This window comes from Helianthus annuus, chromosome 13 (genome assembly GCF_002127325.2).
Source record: "Helianthus annuus cultivar XRQ/B chromosome 13, HanXRQr2.0-SUNRISE, whole genome shotgun sequence".
Classification (NCBI taxonomy): domain Eukaryota; kingdom Viridiplantae; phylum Streptophyta; class Magnoliopsida; order Asterales; family Asteraceae; genus Helianthus; species Helianthus annuus.
In genome coordinates this window covers 172,653,860-172,673,393 of record NC_035445.2, presented here as the reverse complement: position 1 = coordinate 172,673,393, position 19,534 = coordinate 172,653,860, and the positions used below count along the sequence as shown (strand labels likewise).

The window sequence follows — 19,534 nt, the reverse complement described above, 5'->3', positions numbered from 1 at the left end:
GCTACAATTAAATAAAATTTCTGTCGGCCGTTCAAAAAAAAAAAAAGGAATGTGAAGGAATTGATGAAAAAAATATAATGTGACGCTAACATGAAAAAGAGATAAACTAAAGATGAAAGATGCAAAAGATGTAAACACGGTATCAAACTAAACCAAGCCAACCTATGCTGCTCCGACACTTTCTTTTTACCTCTCACTTTGATAAAATTAAAATAATTTTCTTTTTCGGAAGAATACATAAAAATCCAGCAGTCGACACAACCAAATACTTTTCTCTTGTCAATAAATAAAATGGACCCAAGTCTCTGCATGCATTCACGTGCTGGTGTTATCTCTTTGCCGTTTATTACACCATCATATGATCAATCTAAGGCCCCCTACCCCTTCTGTCCTGCTATCTACATAGGATTCTTAAACTCTCACACACTACCATGTGCAGACACTGAGTCCCACGTGTAATGGTCACGTGCACGTGCTGTCCACTAATTGGCTTGTACTGATTCCCACTCTCACTCTCCTCATATTCAATGAGTTATATGATATGATACAAGACTATGGCCTACACTCTCTCACTACTGTCACATAAGACAAATCTCTTTAATGAAACCATGACAATGATAAGATAGAGAGAGAGCAAGTTACACACAGTGAGTGACTGTTGTGTGTGTGTGTGTGTGTGTTAAAAGTGAGGGAGAAAAGGATAACTTGTGCTGTGTTGTTTTCATTCTCTAGCAAGAACATAACCTTTGTATAACACAGTGAGTGTGTGTTTCAGCTTCTTCAACAAAGCTTACTTCTACTCATCTTACACACAGTAAGTGTGTTTCTGCTGTTCCACTTCACAAGAGATCTTTAGACACTTGGTGTGATTGTGTGTGTGTGTGTGTGTGTTAATAGTTTATGTTGTCTTCAAAATCATTTCTTTAAGACACAGTAAGTTTGTTTGTTTGTGTGTGTGTGTGTGTGTGTGTTGATTGAACACTGATGCATTGAAAAAGACAAGGTCTTTCTGTGTTGTTTGTTCTTCAGTGTCATTTCTTTTACACATAGTAAGTAAGTGTGTAATTATGTGCTTAAAGTAAGTGTTCACAAAGCAAGAAAAAGGATAGTTTTTTTTTTTTTTTTCTTGTGTTTTTCAATATCATTTCTTTTCAAGAAAAGGGTACTCTTTTGTTCCTTGTTTTTTCAAGATTATTAGTTTTGCACACAGTAAAGTAAAACTAAGTGTGTGTTTGTGTGTTGATCAGTGAGTGGTTCCACCAAATCAATTTAGGGTTTAAGACTATGTTTGATGGAGTCCCAGTTGAGCATTTTCACAGGTTCATCTCCACACCCTCTTCAACAATTCCTCCAAATTCTTCTCTGATCCAAACAACACCAATTTCATCTTCAACAAACTTAAATTTTCTATCTTTTGATCCCCTCTTGTTCCCTCCTCTTCATACTCATCACCATCATCAAAACATTTTTCAATCCAATCACTTTGTTCGAACACCGACACGCGATCAATACAATGATACTCAAGGCAAAGTAGATCAAGAAATTGATCTAGATCTTGATGTAAATAATGAGCCATGGTCTGATGATGAAGTTATTCAGTTATTGAGGATCAAATCTAGTTCTGAGAATTGGTTCAAAGATTTGACTTGGGACCATGTTTCCAGGTACACATATATAATAATTATTCTTCTGATGTTTCTTAAATGTTCTCTTTAATCAGTTGATAGTTAGTTATCCTTACTTTGGCTAATTTCTAGTTTTCCTTTAACAGCATTTTTTTACTCATAAATACCACATAATTATCAACCTTTAGAGGATTCTAGTAATTAACTCTAAGCTAATTGGCATTAAGCAAATTAATTATTGACAATATCAATTCCAAAAGAAATTAATAATTACAAATATTTATCTTTTTAATGATCATACAGATTTGAACTTTGATGATGTAATTAAGGTCACATGTTTAGGATTTGAAGTTAAATCAATAAGTTTTTTTTTAACTAATTCTATTATTAAAAACCCAATTATAGTTTCATTTTTATTTTTTATATCTATCATGTTAATATGTACTAGGGTTTTAGATTGAGAGTGTTTACATGTTTTTCTTTAAGAAAAGGTGTAACTCTTAGTTGTTTTTACATGTTTTAATTTGTACCCATTTTGCTATATATATCATATGATATAAAGAATGCTGTATATTCTTGAAATATGGAAGATAACCACTTTGTTTTCTATTAATTATCATCTCCAACTTTATATGTGACACTTCTGTTTTACAAAATGAGTGAAGCAGTTTAATATAATAACTAGTGTACTTATATTTCCTTTTCAAATCATCTATTAATTATATATACTTGTTAACGGCAAAAACTCATATTCCTTTACTCACCCAATGACTTTATTGGTGGGTCACTTGGTCATCTTTTATAATGGTAGCTTTCTTGACATGATTATATATATAATGGAGCATTTTAACAAATTTAATGTTTATTTAACTAGAAAACAACAATTATAATATTGATTAAAAAATACTGCAGTCTTGATTAGCAAAGCTTATAATTGTTATTATTATCATTTCTTCTTTGTGACAGATTATTTTCTATTTATATTACATCCCTTTCCATCCATCAAATTGTGATTTTTTTAATAAACCAGTATTTTTTTTATATGCATTTCAAAATTTAAAGGGGTAGCGGCGCAGCTTGTTGCCCGTTTACCAACTATTTCGATATAAAATCTTAAGATTAAATACAAATCGAAAACATGTTTGACGATATTACACTAAAGGTAGAGATATTTTAAGATGCAGACAAAAATGTATGTGTGCCCATTGTAATTTAAATGTTAGTTAACTTTGTGTAATGGTTGTTGGAGGTACAGAAAGCTAGCAGAGATGGGGTACAAAAGGAGTTCAGAACAATGCAAAGAGAGGTTTGAAGAAGAAACATGCAGGAGTTTCAGTAGTACTATAGAGTGCAACAAGAGTAGCAACAGGTACTTGATCAGTGAAGAACTTGATGACCATCTCTGCAATAGTTCTGGCCAAAACACTCATCATCATGTCACCATTGAACCTCATGAAAATGTCAATCACCAAGAGCAACCACAACTACAGGAAAAAGAAGTACAAAATCTTGAGGCCCAGGGGCAAAAAAGTCATTTTGAAAAGGACCCAATTGAGATAATGTCACAACCAACTGATCAAGATGATGCACAAGTGACAAAGAGCAAGAAGAGGAAGAGAAAACACAAGAAATTCAAGATGGTCAAAGGGTTGTGTGTTGACTTGGTGAACAAGATGATGGCTCAACAAGAAGAAATGCACAAAAAGCTACTAGAAGACATGGCGAATCGCGACGAAGAGAAGCGGAAAAGGGAAGAAGCTTGGAGGAAGGAAGAAATGGAAAGGATGCAAATGGAAATTCAAATTAGGGAACATGAACAAGAGATGGCAAGAGATAGGCAATCAACCATCACTGAGTTCCTCAACAAGATCACATCTTTTGACAATAAGATTCAAATCCCTTTTGATATAAACTTACAAGACCTTCTATTTGAGGCAACAAACATTGACAAGCCCATGTCCCTAAGTGAAATTACCAAAATACCCTCTTTACAGAATATCACCGATCGAAAGTACCCTAATCATGATCAGGCGATAGCAAAAGATGACATTGGGAAGAGATGGCCAAGAGATGAAGTGTTGGCATTGATAAACATAAGGAGCAATGTGAACAATGGCATTGGTGGTAATAGTGAAGAACATGCCAGGGGTTCTTTATGGGAGAGAATATCACAAGGAATGTTAGAGTTGGGTTACAAGAGAAGTGCAAAGAGGTGTAAAGAGAAGTGGGAGAATATAAACAAGTATTTTAGGAAAACAAAAGATGCAAACAAGAAGAGGTCTTTGGAGTCAAGAACTTGTCCTTATTACCATGAGTTAAGTAAATTATACAACCAAGAGAAGCTAGCATCATTGTCCAACTCAGCCGGAGAGGAGCTACTCGCGACCAAAATTACACCGGAAAACTGATGATGTGTGTTCACAGATCAATGGTATATGAGTTCAGAATGATCGAGGCCTAATAACTAGACTTCCAATGCGCGGGTGTGTCTTTTTACTACTATATTTTGGTACATTTTTTTCCATGATGTTAAATCGTGTAGCAAATTTTTGTTTTGATGATTAAATAAATCATGTAGCATATGTTTCCTAATTATTATCATGTATGGTATTTGTTTTGCTTTCCCTGCAGAGGAACTGACAACTCCACGTATTAATTAATGGCTCAAGGTATATAGTGAAATTTATATAGTTAGAAAAAGTTGAAAAGAGTAAATAAAAAGTGAAGGGTATTATAGCGATTGCTTCTTTAACCTTCCCTTGTAAGAGCATTCTCATCCAAACCACTAAAATCTGTGTGGGGGGTTTTTAAAATATAAGAAGTATAAAAAGTGGTTGTGAGTGGAGGAGAGAAAATGTTACTGTTCATCTGTATATTTGGGGGGACACTGTTCACCCCCTATATTTTTTTAATATATATTGAAAGTGGTTGTGAGTGGAGGAGAGAGAAAATGTAATATATATTGAAAATGAGAGAGAAAAAGTATTTGTTTTTAGTGGAAATATATTGATATAGGAGTTGTTTTTTAGTGGAATGTATGTATATTTTTAGTGGATTGGATGTGAATGCTCTAATATATCTTTCTCTATCCTAAATCACCACATTGAACTCTCTTTCAGTTATAGCTTCTCTCGCTAAATTCGTAAATACGAAGAATAAATGTTGGTGTTGACTTATCAGAGACGATCAAAAGGTTAAAGATTTACAACCACTTTATTTTTTTATATAAACTAGTGGGGTTGGATCCGCGCAAGAGACTATCAAAAATTAACAGCCACTTTATTTTTTATATAAACTAGTGGGGTTAGATCTGCATGTTGCGGCATAGACACGCTACAGGAGATTAGGCGGTATCATCTGACTTTGTAAAGTCGCATGGCGACAAGCTGATGCGACTTTAGTTGGCCTATAAATAGGTTTGTGTGGGTTATGATTTCATAACATAGAGAATAGAGTGACGAGATTGTGTGTGTCACTAAGAAACATTGTAAACGTTGTTATATTGAAGATATAAGATTGAGGAGGTTATTTACACCATTGTGTTCACGTTGTATTTCTCGTTACTGATACCGAAGGGGTTCTGCACGTTTGTATGCTGTTTATGAGCTTGTTATCAATCCGTTGAGACACCTAGGGACATACACCTTTTGACCATATTTTAATGAGGATTTCAAAATTATTCAAATCATTATCGACTTGCGACTTCCTTGGGACGTTTTTGGGCAATTTTTGGCTCTCCAGATCATTCTGATTCGCATTCCATCACATAATTTGAAGATCAAACAATAATAATGACTATGAGTGACTAATCTCTTCAAGATTATCTTCAGGTGTAGGATTGTAAGTTTTAGGGTTTGTTTTTTGCACATTTGGTTTGATGAATAAACTTTTGTAATCATCTGGTTGACACTTCTTGAATTGATTGTTAGTATTGTTATGAGCTCATGATTGTTAAGATTTTCTTGCATTACTGAAATTGTGAGATGATAATTACTATTAGTCTTAATTCATGTTAGGGTTTGTTAATTGTTCTTGATTTATAAAACATACAATTGTCCGAGATTCATATCTTGAAGATCTTCTTGCACAATTCACATATGATTAATGCATATTGATGCTACAATTAGGGCTTCAAATTAACAAATTCAAGAAATCAGTTGTGTTTCACTAAAAATTAAACTCTTTGTGTAAGTTTACCCTAATTCTTGCAAATCCCAAACCCATGTGTGATCCTTTTTCAAAAATAATTTACAAGTCCATTTTAATTATCGTTCTTGATAACTCATCATCATAATCAATTCCATTATTGTGTTTCTCCAAACCATTTGGAATCATATTGTGGTTCCAAACAACATGATCCTTTTTCCAAATATTACTTACAAGTCCATTTGAATTAACGTTCTTGATAATTCATCATCATAATGAATTCCATTATTGTGTTTCTCCAAACCATTTGGAATCATAATGTGGTTCCTACTTTCAAACAACTTTTTGAGATAAAAAGCAAGCTTCGTAAACAATCATTTAATATTAAACAAATTTAGATCACCTGTCACAAACTTTTCGTGATTCGACACCCTTTTTACCCTAATTAGTTTAACGTGATTAGGACACACAATTCTTCTTATTTTTGGCTAGTCCCTTTGACTCCGGTCAAAGAGGCAGGACATTACTTATGAACCAAAAATCTCCCCTGGCCACAATTGTTGGATTCTCCTAGAGTATTACAATGGTACATGCTAATCTTTTTGTATCGTTAGATACTTACACCACATATGCATTAGGATTGATCTTCATGTAGCCATCACATGGTAAATGCTCGACAATAGTAAATATACTCCCCAACACAAGTATTGTATTTACCAACACATGTTTGTTTGACCTACACATTTCGTAACATTATAGAACATAACATTTCTATCTACACGTTAACTTGAAACTCATATATAACTCACCATTTAACACATTTCATAACATTATGGAACATAACACTTTTATCTACACATTAACTTGAAACTCCAGGACATCAACCACTACTCGAGTTCCTACACATGACACATCAACCATAGCATCCCATCACGCAACCCAACGAAATCCACAATCATAAACGTAATTATTTTTTTCTAAAACAACTCTATAATTTAAATTACTCCTTTAAGTTTTGTGAAACAACATTTCTTTATCTAATCACAAATTAGATTTATATAATTTATGTTAAAATTATCTAATAATACAGACACACAATAAGGGGCCGTGGTTTAATAGTAGTGGGCCTGAGAATGGGATGGGGAAGTGGATACGGGCTGGAGAAATAAAAAAAACATGGGTGTGGGCCAGGAAGAGTATTCCAGGTGGGTCAGAGCCCTGCTCAGCTAAAAAGTTCAGAAATCTTAGCATCTAACATAATTCAAAGATTGATTCAACAAATGTGATAATAATAAATTTGAATTTAAATATATAAGCTACATTCATATAATAGATCACATAACCATTGAAAATATATATAGGATTCACAATAACCATTAAATTATTTGTGGTAGATTGTAAAGTAATTTGTTATTTTTTTTTATTTGAAGAGCATTAAATCGGTGCTCGGAAGTATTCCTTTTATTATTTCCCCATGTTGAAGGCCCCTAAAAGTTTATTGCCAATTTGGAGAGTAACAAAAACAACTTTTTGTGTGTGTGTCGGGGGACCAACCATGGTATCCATTTGGTTGCGTCAAACCCAAGTATCACGGTGAGCTAGGTGTGTGATGTTTAAGAACCATCAAGTTAGCGCTCCTAGCTAAATGGTGGTGGGGACCTGTGTTTAAAAAAGCGCGCTTGAAGCGAGCTTGAAGCGATGAAGCGCTGGAAAAAACGCTTTTTTGGCTCTGAAGCGTTACATTACGTGAAGCGAGCTTTAAGCGGCGAAGCGATGAAGTTGTGAAGCGACGCTCCAGCCAATCAGATCACCATTTGGGCCATTTTTTAAGCCCAACAGTCTTTACAAGGTACATATCGACCTTATATCGATGATATAGCGACTTCCTATGTGAAATCCGGCAACAAATTCCGGCGACGGAGTTGCTTTCAGCCGGAAACAAGGAAGAAGGGGGAAGAAGAAGAAGAGAGATGCGGCTGCGTATCTTTTAGGCTTTTAGGGTTTTTATAAGTTAAGGTTTTTAAACATTTAACCTCTCTATCTTTCATTAGTTTACATTCAGTCCCTGAAACTTCTAACTTTTTACTTAAAAAGTGTAAAGATAGTTTGTCTATTTAAACATTTAACCCCCTCTATCTTCAGTAGTTTACATTTGGTCCTTAAACTTTTTAATTTATGCATAAAAGTACAAAATTAACATTATAAAATACATATATTTAATATGGATAGCTATCTTTTATACATATATATAAAATTAACATTATATATAATTATATATAATATGGAGCGCTTCGTATACGTGAAGCTCTCGCTTCGCTCTTGAAGCTTCGCTTAAAGCTTTTGGAACCAAAACGCTTCGGAGCGCTTCGCGCTTTTTTAAACCAAGGTGGGGACGAGAACTGAAAAGAACTTGTTTTGGTATATAATTGCATTAGCATTACTCAAAACATTGCATACACAAATCATGGAAGGATGTGGAAGTGCTCTATTCTACTCAAAATTGCTAGACAGTTCCGAGACAAAGGAATATCATTTAAGGGTCTATTCTGTTGGCAAGTAGCGAAGGAGATAAAACGTCCTCTTAAGGCTAAAGGGTATGGAGAGCCTCATCCCCAAGGGGATGGGCCGCCACGTAGGCGCCACGTAGGCTCGGCTTGGAGGGGATGGACCTAGGGGTGGGGGATGAGCCCCTTTATATATATATATGTGTATGTATGTATAGGTATATGTGAGAGAAGGAGAGAGGAGAGAGGCACGACACATCCGGCTGTGGGGAGCCGATGTTGCCGAGCCGACCCTATGGGGGGCGGTGTGGGGGACCAGCGCCGGGCCTCAGCCGGCCCCCATACCCTTCAGTCTAATAGACACTTGGTTTGGATATTATCCTCTCCTGGAGATGTTTCCATAGTTGTACATTTCCAATCATCCAAAAGTTGCTTGATATCACAAAGGGTGCTAAAACGAAACAAGCAAATCATTATCGGCTTCATGGAGTTAGAGGAAACGAAATTTGTTTGAGGGGTAAGTGTTAGATGCCGCAGTCAATGGTGACAACCTACAAGTTTTCTCAAGGTGAAGACGGTTGAAAGTCTGAAGGAGATCAAGCAGATTTTTTTAGTACGTAAATTAGTGAGATCTTTACTTATAGCGGACAACCCAATCGCACCTCCGCTTAGGAACTTTGTTGAATTAAACGGGTCCCAAACAAATTTTATTGTTTTATATGAATGATGTGTTATCTTCCAGCCATCAATTATTAACTATATCTTCCTTAACATCAATATTAAAAACTAAAGAATTTAGCACATCAACAAATCACTATGTTACAAAAAAAAAAAAAAAAAAAAAAAAAAAAAAAAAAAAAGCTCACAATCTTAAGTTTACACATATGCTAACACATAGATTTGTAGGTTGCATTTTATAAAGAGAATATCTTCGGTTTCGTGGTGTAGTTGGTTATAAAGTCAGTCTAACACACTGAAGGTCTCCGGTTCGAACCCGGGCGAAGCCATTGTTTACTCACCATTTTTTTCCGTAATCTAAAAGCCACCGGCTCAAAAATCAAATCATAGATTCATACCATAGACATCTTTTGTCATTATTTAAACAAATTTTGGCTGCTTGATGGCAAAGCAGCCAGCCAGTAGGACCCACCACTATACTTTTAAAGTTGTACGGTACAACACAATGCTAACACTCCCCTTGAAGCATGCCTATCAAATTCCTTCTTTTTGACTCATTTGTTCCTTCTTTTTTCTCCACTCAAATTCTTATATATTATTCCTTTTATTTAAAAACTAAACTATTCAAAATTTATTGTAATGGGATTCCTAAACAAAAGCCTTTTCACTACCCTCTTCATCACTACTCTTTATAAGGTAATCAAGATTTTCTGTTCATGAAAGTTATAATCTTTTTTGTATTTTGTTCTTGGGTTTTGAATATCTTACTGAATTACGAGGTGGGTGTGTTTTCTTTTCTGTAATCAAGATTTTCTGTACATGAAAGTTATAATCTTTTTTGTATCTTGTTCTTGGGTTTTGAATATCTTACTGAAATATGTGGTGGGTGTGTTCTCTTTTTTTTTTTTTTTTTTTTTTTTTTTTTTTTTGTAATCAAGTTTTTCTGCTCATGAAAGATAATCTTTTTTTGTATATTGTTTTTGGGTTTTAAAATTCTTACTGAAATATGTGATGGGTGTGTTTTCTTTTTTGTAATCAAGATTTTCTGCTCATGAAAGTTATAATCTTTTTTTGTATATTGTTCTTGGGTTTTGAAAATATTACTGAAATATGTGGTGGGTGTGTTTTCTTTTTTGTAATCAAGATTTTCTGCTCATGAAAGTTACAATCTTTTTTTGTATATTGTTCTTGGGTTTTGAAAATCTTACTGAAATATGAGGTGGGTGTGTTCTTTTTTGTAATCAAGATTTTCTGCTCATGAAAGTTACAATCTTTTTTTGTATATTGTTCTTGGGTTTTGAAAATCTTACTGAAATATGAGGTGGGTGTGTTCTCTTTTTTGTAATTAAGATTTTCTGCTCATGAAAGTTATAATCTTTTTTTGTATATTGTTCTTGGGTTTTGAAAATCTTACTGAAATATGTGGTGGGTGTGTTTTCTTTTTTGTATTCAGGAATTTATTTTCATGAAAGTTATAATCTTTTTTTTGTATATTGTTCTTGGGTTTTGAAAATCTTACTGAAATATGTGGTGGGTGTGTTTTCTTTTTTGTAATCAAGATTTTCTGTTCATGAAAGTTATAATCTTTTTTGTATATTGTTCTTGGGTTTTGAATATCTTACTGAAATATAATCTTTTTTGTAATCAAGAATTTATGTTCATGAAAGTTATAATCTTTTTGTATATCTTGTTATTGGGTTTTGAAAATCATAATAAAATAGGATGTGGGTGTGTTTCTTTTTATATTTTTAATACAAAGTGCTTATGTTGATTTTTGGGATATGTTATTGTTTGATTTTGTTGTGCAGTGTTCCTGACATTTAAATGCTTCCTCTGGAGTCTTGATTATAATCCTGTAGTTAGATAATCAATAGATTAAAGAAAGTAGGATTATTTCACTTTTATCAGGATCTTCATGGACTTGTTTGTTTAAATATGATTAAAGCTAGCCAAAGTTGGATTATTTCACTTTGTAGACATGTTTGTTTTAATATGATTATATTTTAGATGTTACTCATGGTTATATACTTGGGATGTTTGATCTGATTTTGAATAGTATATTTGTTTTTCTGATGTGTTTTCTTTTGTAAGTGACATTTGTGTGCTTTTTCATGATTTTTCCTTTTTAGGTTTATGATTTTGCAGTGATCTTTTTTTTTTTTTTTTGTGTTAATATGTTAGTTTTAAGTTGTTTTGTGTTGAAATACAATGATTTCTGCTGTGACATTCAGTAAAAAGCAAGGCACTTTACATTCATATATTTAGAATACCAAAAACAAGCGACTATATTTTAGTAGTAAGCGACTATATATAGCGATTTTATTTTCAAGTTGGGCGTATTGTACATATATGCATATCATGAATTGAAAATCATTTTTCTGTCATTGGGCATTGTAGGTCACTTAAATTGGCTCGTGTCGAATAGCATTGAAGGTTCTACAAAACTATAAAGTATAAACGAGAGCATAACCGATAATGGGAGGTTGCTGCTCTTCATCTCAAAAATTCCAGCTCCATGGAACTCCGGTGTATAATTATGTACGTATCTTTCACTTATTACACTACCAATTCTAGTTAACTGTTCTTTCAAACAAGGTACATGCAGTTTGACTTTTTGAGGTCAAACTGCTGGTTTCCGACATGTGTGATATGAATTTGGTAATTGCAAGAAACATACTGTTTCTATACTTCAAAATTTTTTACTATCAACGAGTTGGTGTTGATTTTCCGGACGTAAGAATTTTTTTTTTATTTTTTCTCATTATTATTTTCAATACGAAACGTTGACCTCAAAAGTCAACGGTATTATGACCATTCGTGATTTTGATCTCTAAGCATTGTTATTTCTTACACTGAATTCTATCAAGGGACTAGTCTTAGAGGTGGTGAGACGGATTCTTCAGTTTTGTTCGGTAAATGACTAACGGGTTAAAACAAAGGATGTATCCGTTGAGTAAACGATAAGTTTAGAGACAAAATAATGCAAAACATGACCTATTTGTTAAAAAAAAACAAAGGGATCTTTTCGTTGAAAGGTTTTGATCATGCAACACAAACTTATATGTGAATTTAATTAAAGTCCTAAACAGGGGCGGACCTAGCATATAAGGGGCAACCTCCGCTACGGCTTGGCGTTCCGGCGGTAGTGTAAAATTAGTGTAAATTTTGGAAAAATTTGACGTTTTTACGATTTCGTTACGGCTTTTTTTATAAAACGTTACGGCTTGGTGGATTTTCTAGATCCGCCACTGGTCCTAAACTTTAAAATCTTTTATAGCTCAAATTGACCCTTTAGCAAGAAAATATAACTCATATAGATATTTTCGGTGAATATGCCCTGCAAACTAATCTTTTCTAACTCGAATTGCAGTGTCCGCCAGCTTTGGAGGAACATGAATCAACAACACCCCGCGAGAGTTCGTTTTCAACAAGATTACTTATCGATGTAAATCTTGACACATCAATACCCGACACATATAGATCTCCCCCAACCCCTATTCCATTTGATGTGGTTTTAGGAATTCCACAATCAACAAACATGGCCTCCGATGATCAAGCTTATCAAAAACCGACTCTTGTGAAAGTCAAGATATTTGACCATGTAGCCGAGGGAAACGCCCCTATTGTTGAGTCCCCTAAGAAGGTTGAGGTTGGAATTCAAACATCAAAAAGTCTTGATTGTTCTACAATGGAGGAAGAGGATGTTTGTCCCACTTGTTTTGAAGGTAATTTGGTTCCTAGATATGCATTTTTGACTTTTTAGAATTTGACTAGAAGCAACAATAGGGGGTAGAATTTGACTTTTGAGTTTTGAAAGGCAGAGGTAGAGCTGTAGAGGTAAGGCTGTCTACATCTTACCCTCCTCAGATCCTACCTTAGCTTTACTATTGGTGGGATTTACTGAGTATGATGACGATGAATGATGATGATATGCATTTTTGACTTTTTAGAATTTGACTTTTGAAAGGCAGACTTTATGTTTAATCAATGAATTTGAACTCGAAACATTGATCACATGCAGAGTATGATACTGAGAATCCAAGAATAGTAACGAAATGTAACCATCAATTTCACCTTTCATGCATTCTCGAGTGGATGGAACGAAGCAACACTTGCCCAATCTGCAGTCAGGTATTTTTATGTACTTTTGTTTGTGTGTCCCACCCCGGATCCCCCGTTGGTCCCGTGGCCAATATGACAAAGTATAAATTGCGTAAACCGCATGCAAAGTTAATGGGGCCAGAATTTGATACCTTGACCTCCACTTTATGTTGTTTTCTTGCAAGTTGTCACCGCTAATACTAATATACACATAATAAATAAGTAAACTGGTTGTGTCACGTGTCACAGTTCTGTGGGCCCAAGATTTTTTTTCCACTTCCCTTGTACTAATAAAACATAATATATTAAAGAGTATTCTCTTTCTTAGTTTAAGTAAGTTAACTAAAAAAGCAATACTAATAAAACATAATATATTAAAGAGTAAATTACGTTTTTGGCCCCTGTGGTTATATCAATTTTACTATATAGCCCAAAATAAGAATTTTTAACATATATGCCCCATGGTCTCTATAACTAACCATTTTAGCCCCTAAGTCTAGAGATCATGGGGGCCAAAATGGTTAGTTATAGAGACCATGGGGGCTAAAATGGTTAGACTTAGGGGCCAAAATTGTTAATTATAGAGACCATGGGGGCAGATATGTTAAAAATTCTTATTTTGAGCTAATATAGTAAAAATGATATAACCACAGGGGCCAAAAACGTAATTTACTCTATATTAAATATAGTAACTTATACGTTATTCTAATCATATCGTTCTAACATTCCTAAATCTTTATTACTAACTATTTGCCATTTTCTTTATTCAACCCGTATATTGCACAGATTATACCTCGTTTTGATTATACAACATCAAACGGGTCTAATGAAAAGGCGTCACCTTGTTATTGCAGGAAATGCACTTTGAAGCTCTATGATTCACTCACTTTCAAAAACAAATTATTTGAATTGAAGCAGTTGTTGTTGGGCAATGAATTTTGCTAGCATTTGGCGCCAAGAAGATTCGTGTGTGGTTGTTTATACCGGTCAGAGGGGTGTTTGAGATTGCTTATCTCCCTTTCGTATAATTTTCTTGATTAAATATTAGTAATTTATATAAACCATTTTAACTATTCCTACAATCATGATCTATTTAAAAAACAGAAAGAACTTAGATTGATATAATTTTTGTTTGCTATATTCAGTCAACGAATCAGTAATTAAGAAAAAAAATCAACTGTAATATAAATCAACCACTATCGTGAGTTACTCGTCGTTGGTAGACAAAAGAATAAATTTAAAAGTATGATTAGAGGGTGTATATGTTAGTCGTTCTAAAAAAGTCAGTTAAATTTCATTACCACGAATCAATTAATTAATGGAAGCTCACATAAATTTTCCTTATCCTCTTGTGGTATGATGAACTAGGGGCGGCAATTCTTGACACGACCCGTTAACCCGACCCGAACCCGACACGAAAAAAACAGGTTTGGGTCGACTAACACGACCTGATTAAAAAAAAAGGTCGGGTTCAGGTTAACCCGTATTAAAAAAACGGGTCGGGTTCGGGTTGACCCATTAACCCGTTTAACTATTTAGATAAAAAAAACTTTTATATTTTTGTTTTTTCGGTTTCTATTTTACATGGTTAGTATAATAATGTTAATTTTGACACATTATATTATTTATTTATCACACTCATACTCATCATTAAACATGTTATCGATAACCCGCTTATAAACCAAACAACTCGTTTATAAATCGTCAACTTATATCACTCATTTAAAAATATGGGTTAAACGGGTCGGGTTCGGGTTGACCTGAATTAATATGGGTCAGGTTAGGGTTGAAATCTTTGACCCGAATAATAATATGGGTTGGGTTCGGGTTAAACATATCAACCCATCAACCCGCTAACCCGTAACCCGTCAACCCGCTAACCCATCAACCCGACACGATTGCCACCCCTATGATGAACATAATAAACATAAAAGGCATTAGATATTAAACTTGAAAAAAAAAAACAAGTTGTGAGAAATGGATGGACAAAGCGGATCGGTATCCATTATATGTGGCGCTCTTGTGAAATTACAAGCTTAAAACGGGTTCAAATGGACCAACCCACAATTCACCATCACCTTCTGCTGCGACTACCTACGCCGATAGGAGCATCATCAAGGCCATGCACCATCTATTTCAGGTTCCATCGTCACTAAACATCACATCTGGTCATGCATTTAGCACGTCAAGAGTGAGTTTGGTTTATTCATCATATATCAACCACTTCTTCCCATCTTTATTTATCAGTTTTATTAAAAAATAAAAAAGAGCTAAATTGCACCATTTCGTCCACTCCTAGTTAGAGAGGGCACAAATCGGGTTTTTTTATAATACCCGGTTCCAGGTATAAAATCGGTTCCGAGTATGATTAGGTATTAGAAAACCGGGTAGGGTTCGCGTACGGATATTGAGGAGAAAAACCATACCTTATGTACCTAGTAGGGTATGGTCGGGTTCAGGTATAACTGGGTATTGGAACCGGGTATGAGTTCGGGTATTAATACCCGGTTTTAAAAAATAAGCTTTCTTAATTATTTTACAAAAAATAAATTCGTTAAAAAAATAAATTTTGTTTGTAATTTGTAAAAAAAATAATTAAAATAAGTTACAATAACATAAATTCATTCAAGTACAAATTATTTGCTTTATAATATGCATTTAAAAAAAAAAAAGTTGTAAAATAAACATAACAATATACTTTAAAAAATTGGGTATTCTATAGAGTATAATCGGGTCTGGGCATAGGGTATGACCGGTTTCGGGTATTTTCGGGTATAAATCAGATACGGTTTCAGGTACGGTATTGATCTCAAAATGTATACCCTATCCAAACCCTACGGGTAGAGTCCCGTTCGGTTACGGGTATAAAGTACCCGGGTAAAAATATAACCGGTTCCAAATTTTTTTCTCGGGTCTGGTTCCGGATACGGGCTTTTTTCTGCACCTCTACTCCTAGTGACTACACAAGCCTCATCGAGTCCTATTAGACCAAGGGTATGGGGGCCGGCTTAGGCCCGGCGAAGCCCGGCGCCGGTCCCCCACACCGCCCCCCTTGGCCCGGCCTGTTAAACCCGGCTTCCCCAAGACGTTTATGATGGGCCATGATTTTGAATATATAGCCGTTGAACGGCTATATGTATTTAATAAAAAAAATTCTTTTTTTCTATAAAACCATCCCATTTTATACCATTGTTCATCATTTTCTCTCCACTTTCAACCCAAAACACTCTCATTTTATACCATTATTTTATAAAAAAATATCTTTTCATCCACAATGGCATCTAATTCTTGGTGGTCCTCGGGTTCTTCGGACGAAGAGGAGATGTTTTTCGCAAACGCTGTGGTAAAGGTGGCGCAGATTCTTGTGGAGGAGGAAGAGGAAGAGGAAGACGTCTCGTCTGAAAGCATTATTACCAGACGAATACGGATTAACAGAGACAACCAAGGTTTGTAATTAATAAATTTTGTTATCCTTATTCCTTATTTCCCCGTATTTATATATTTTTTACGACAGGAGCGCACGAGAAATTGGTGAACGATTATTTTTCGGATGCACCCCTTTACAATGCCGACATTTTCAGATGAAGGTTCCGAATGAGTCGCCGGTTATTCACACGGATTGCTGATGATTTGGCGGGGCTAGACCCGGTCCGGACACCCGTTTTACAGTTTCTGGGGTCGAGTATAGACGCGGGTATTATCTTACTGACGGAATATATCCGTCTTGGTCTACAATTGTCAAGACTATTCCATATCCCGAGGACGAAAAAAAAGGAAAAAATTCGCCAAGCGTCAAGAAGCTGCAAGAAAAGACATCGAACGTTGTTTTGGTGTTTTACAAAAAAAAATGGGCCATCATTCAACAACCAGCACGTGCGTTCACACCGAAGAGGTTGCGCCTTTGTATGTACGCTTGCATTTTGCTCCATAACATGATTATTGAAGACGAAGGTCGGGCGATTTATGAGTATGATGAGAATGCATCTTACGGGAATACTGTCCCGATAGATCCGACGCAACAGGATTTAAACTCGTTCGCGCTAACCAACGACTACACGCATGCAAACCTTCAACAGGATTTGGTAGAACATATATGGAACAACGCAAACGACGAGGACGGTGACGAAGACGAGTAGGTTATGTAATTTTTATAAATTTTAGGTTATGTAATTTTTATTTATGTTATGTAATGGATTTTATTATCTTCTTTTATATCTTATTTTTATTTAAATTTTGAAATGTTTTTATAAAGTTAAACAAATAAATTAAACAATAAAAAATTATATGGGATAGCCCTATCCTCCACCCCCCTCAAAAATGGACGAAGTTCATCCTCCATAAAATGATGATGTGGCGCCTACGTGACGGTCTACCCACTAGTCTTATGGGTAGTGGGCTTCACTTACGAAATTTAGAGACGTGTTGAAATATGTAGAGGGGCCTCATTTTATTTGGTGAAAGAATTATTAGATTTATCAATGTTAGTGGGCTTTTTGAGTGGGACCTTTTCATTTGTGCCGTACACATAGAAGCTGAACAGTCGAACATCCTATAAACATCCAAACGAAAAATACCAAACATAGTCAGATCTGGATAGAGTTTCAAGTAGTAGTTTCCCTAAAATAATAAGTTTTATTAACAAAAATAGAACTACAGTGAAAAGCCAAAACGTACCTCGTTTCTTAACCGACTCGTTTGTGGAATCTCGTCTGGTGCTAAGGTTCCCAAGGAAAACGGCTCGCATACCGATCTTGGCTTGGCGTTGCGGCGGCTGATGAGGAGTCAGCCAAGCCGATAGTGACAGACAGTGACGGCTAAAAGGAGGTGCAGGGTGGGCCTGCGATCAGGGCCTAAATGAATATAGGGCCTGAAAAAAATTTAAATTTTTTTAAATATATATTTTAAAAAAAATCTGGATGTTTTAATGAATAAGGGTTTTTGTATAACAAGTTTAAAACCCAATTAAAAGTTTTATAAATAAGGCCCAAAGTTTGTTAAACCCAATTGACAAGGCCACCCCCAAGACACAAGTGGCTAATAAACAAAAGTTTTTCAAAATTATAACCTAATTGTCATGTGGGAAAACAGAACGTCGACTTGGGGCCTCGGTGATTTACGTTCAGTCGTTCATCATCATCAGACGACAGACATCAGACGTCGATTCATCATCATCGCAACAGAGGAGGTTTATAGGTCGAAATCGAGTGAGAAATCAAGTATATCATCATCATCATCATCATCATCATCATCGACGCAGGAGGTGTTTCAAAGGGCGAATCCAGGGCTTTGTGGGGTGGATAATCTTGAGATTGAGGTATAAAATTCTTATAATTCTTTTTTTTTTTATTTTAAAATTCGTAAAATTCTTATAATTCTATTTTTGTTAATTTGTTTTATCAATTTCATAACAATTATCGTTGTATTTATATATTTGATTGAATGATTGATAAGTTTATATTATATGAAGATTTGCGAATAGGGCCCAAATTTTCTATCTCGAACATGGCCAAAAAATTTTTTTTATGATTTTCGGAGACGGCCCTGGTGACGGAGTCACTGGATGGTCGCTCTCTCTCTCTCTCTCTCTCTCTCTCTCTCTAGATACATGAGACCATGTGTGTGAATGAATTGTTGATCAGTTTTATACGTATATAATGGAAAACATGATAAGAGACGTGTTTAGGAGATTTCGTCCTCGAAATCTATTCAAGAGGAAGGCTGAACGAAGAGATGTGGATGCTTGGTCTGCATCTCGCTCTCGAGTTCCCAACTGAATTTGGCACCACGCTTTCCTTCCCATCGAACCTTGACTATGGGAATTCTTGTCACACCCCCAAAATACTACATGCGGAAACCCCGCGAGGCGTGTGACGTACCAGCATCTAGCCACCAATCACATTGAACTTATAAAGATAATTCAAATAAAACTTTCATTCATTAAAATAAGTGTTACAATACAAGATCTATTATCCAGCGGAAGCGTATTACATTTTGTTATGAGTTTCATAAAGCAGGTGTATAAAAACCATCAGACTTGTCTTGTGTTTCCTTGCAACTTGACCCATGACCACTCCAGCATCCCAGACAGCAAGTCCCAATAACATGTACCTAAGGGCCTGCAAGCATGCAGAAAAACGTGTATCAGACAACACTGGTGAGTTCACTGATTTGTTAAACCGTTCGTTACCGTTTACCGATTCTTGTTAAGCTATGCTGTGTTATGTTGATAATAACTCGATACCACAGACGGCCCATTTTGCCCTTCTCCAATGCTCTATCAACCTTGGTCAGTTTTAAGTTGTTAGTTCACGCCTGTCCTATCCAGGTACGTCGTGAGGGTGCCAAGCCTAATAGCGCTATCAACTAATAACCCGTTGCCCTACAAGCAACTTATCAATGGTAGGATGGGACTTAAGTGATAGAAAGTGAGTGTATTATCCAACGTTAACCTTTACTGAAAACTGCCTCATATTGCCTACA

At 35.3% G+C, this 19,534-nt stretch overlaps 2 protein-coding genes across 4 annotated transcripts; both read left to right on the top strand.

The window, feature by feature from the left end:
* The first annotated feature begins 568 nt into the window (after positions 1-568).
* Positions 569-4,255, top strand: LOC110864515 (trihelix transcription factor GTL2). 2 transcript variants are annotated; one of them, XM_035981772.1, is made up of 3 exons: positions 617-814; positions 1,248-1,664; positions 2,881-4,255. In XM_035981772.1, exons 2-3 carry the CDS (start codon positions 1,285-1,287, stop codon positions 4,031-4,033), a joined length of 1,533 nt encoding a protein of 510 aa, XP_035837665.1. In that variant the 5' UTR covers positions 617-814; positions 1,248-1,284; the 3' UTR covers positions 4,034-4,255. The 2 variants fall into 2 exon arrangements, with proteins under 2 accessions (XP_021969292.1, XP_035837665.1); XM_022113600.2 differs by having other exon boundaries at positions 569-1,664.
* Positions 4,256-9,492: 5,237 nt separating this feature from the next.
* Positions 9,493-14,179, top strand: LOC110864517 (probable E3 ubiquitin-protein ligase RHB1A). 2 transcript variants are annotated; one of them, XM_022113601.2, is made up of 5 exons: positions 9,493-9,649; positions 11,351-11,491; positions 12,324-12,678; positions 12,975-13,084; positions 13,909-14,179. In XM_022113601.2, exons 2-5 carry the CDS (start codon positions 11,429-11,431, stop codon positions 13,930-13,932), a joined length of 552 nt encoding a protein of 183 aa, XP_021969293.1. In that variant the 5' UTR covers positions 9,493-9,649; positions 11,351-11,428; the 3' UTR covers positions 13,933-14,179. The 2 variants fall into 2 exon arrangements, with proteins under 2 accessions (XP_021969293.1, XP_021969294.1); XM_022113602.2 differs by lacking the exon at positions 9,493-9,649 and adding an exon at positions 9,715-9,732.
* The last annotated feature ends 5,355 nt before the right edge of the window (positions 14,180-19,534 follow it).

Coding starts and splice junctions, on each gene's coding strand:
- LOC110864515 (XM_022113600.2), top strand. CDS start 1,285: ATGTTTGATGGAGTCCCAGTTGAGCATTTTCACAGGTTCATCTCCACA. Junction 1,665..2,880: donor ACTTGGGACCATGTTTCCAG/GTACACATATAT, acceptor TTGGAGGTACAG/AAAGCTAGCAGAGATGGGGT.
- LOC110864517 (XM_022113601.2), top strand. CDS start 11,429: ATGGGAGGTTGCTGCTCTTCATCTCAAAAATTCCAGCTCCATGGAACT. Junction 11,492..12,323: donor GAACTCCGGTGTATAATTAT/GTACGTATCTTT, acceptor CTCGAATTGCAG/TGTCCGCCAGCTTTGGAGGA. Junction 12,679..12,974: donor TTGTCCCACTTGTTTTGAAG/GTAATTTGGTTC, acceptor GATCACATGCAG/AGTATGATACTGAGAATCCA.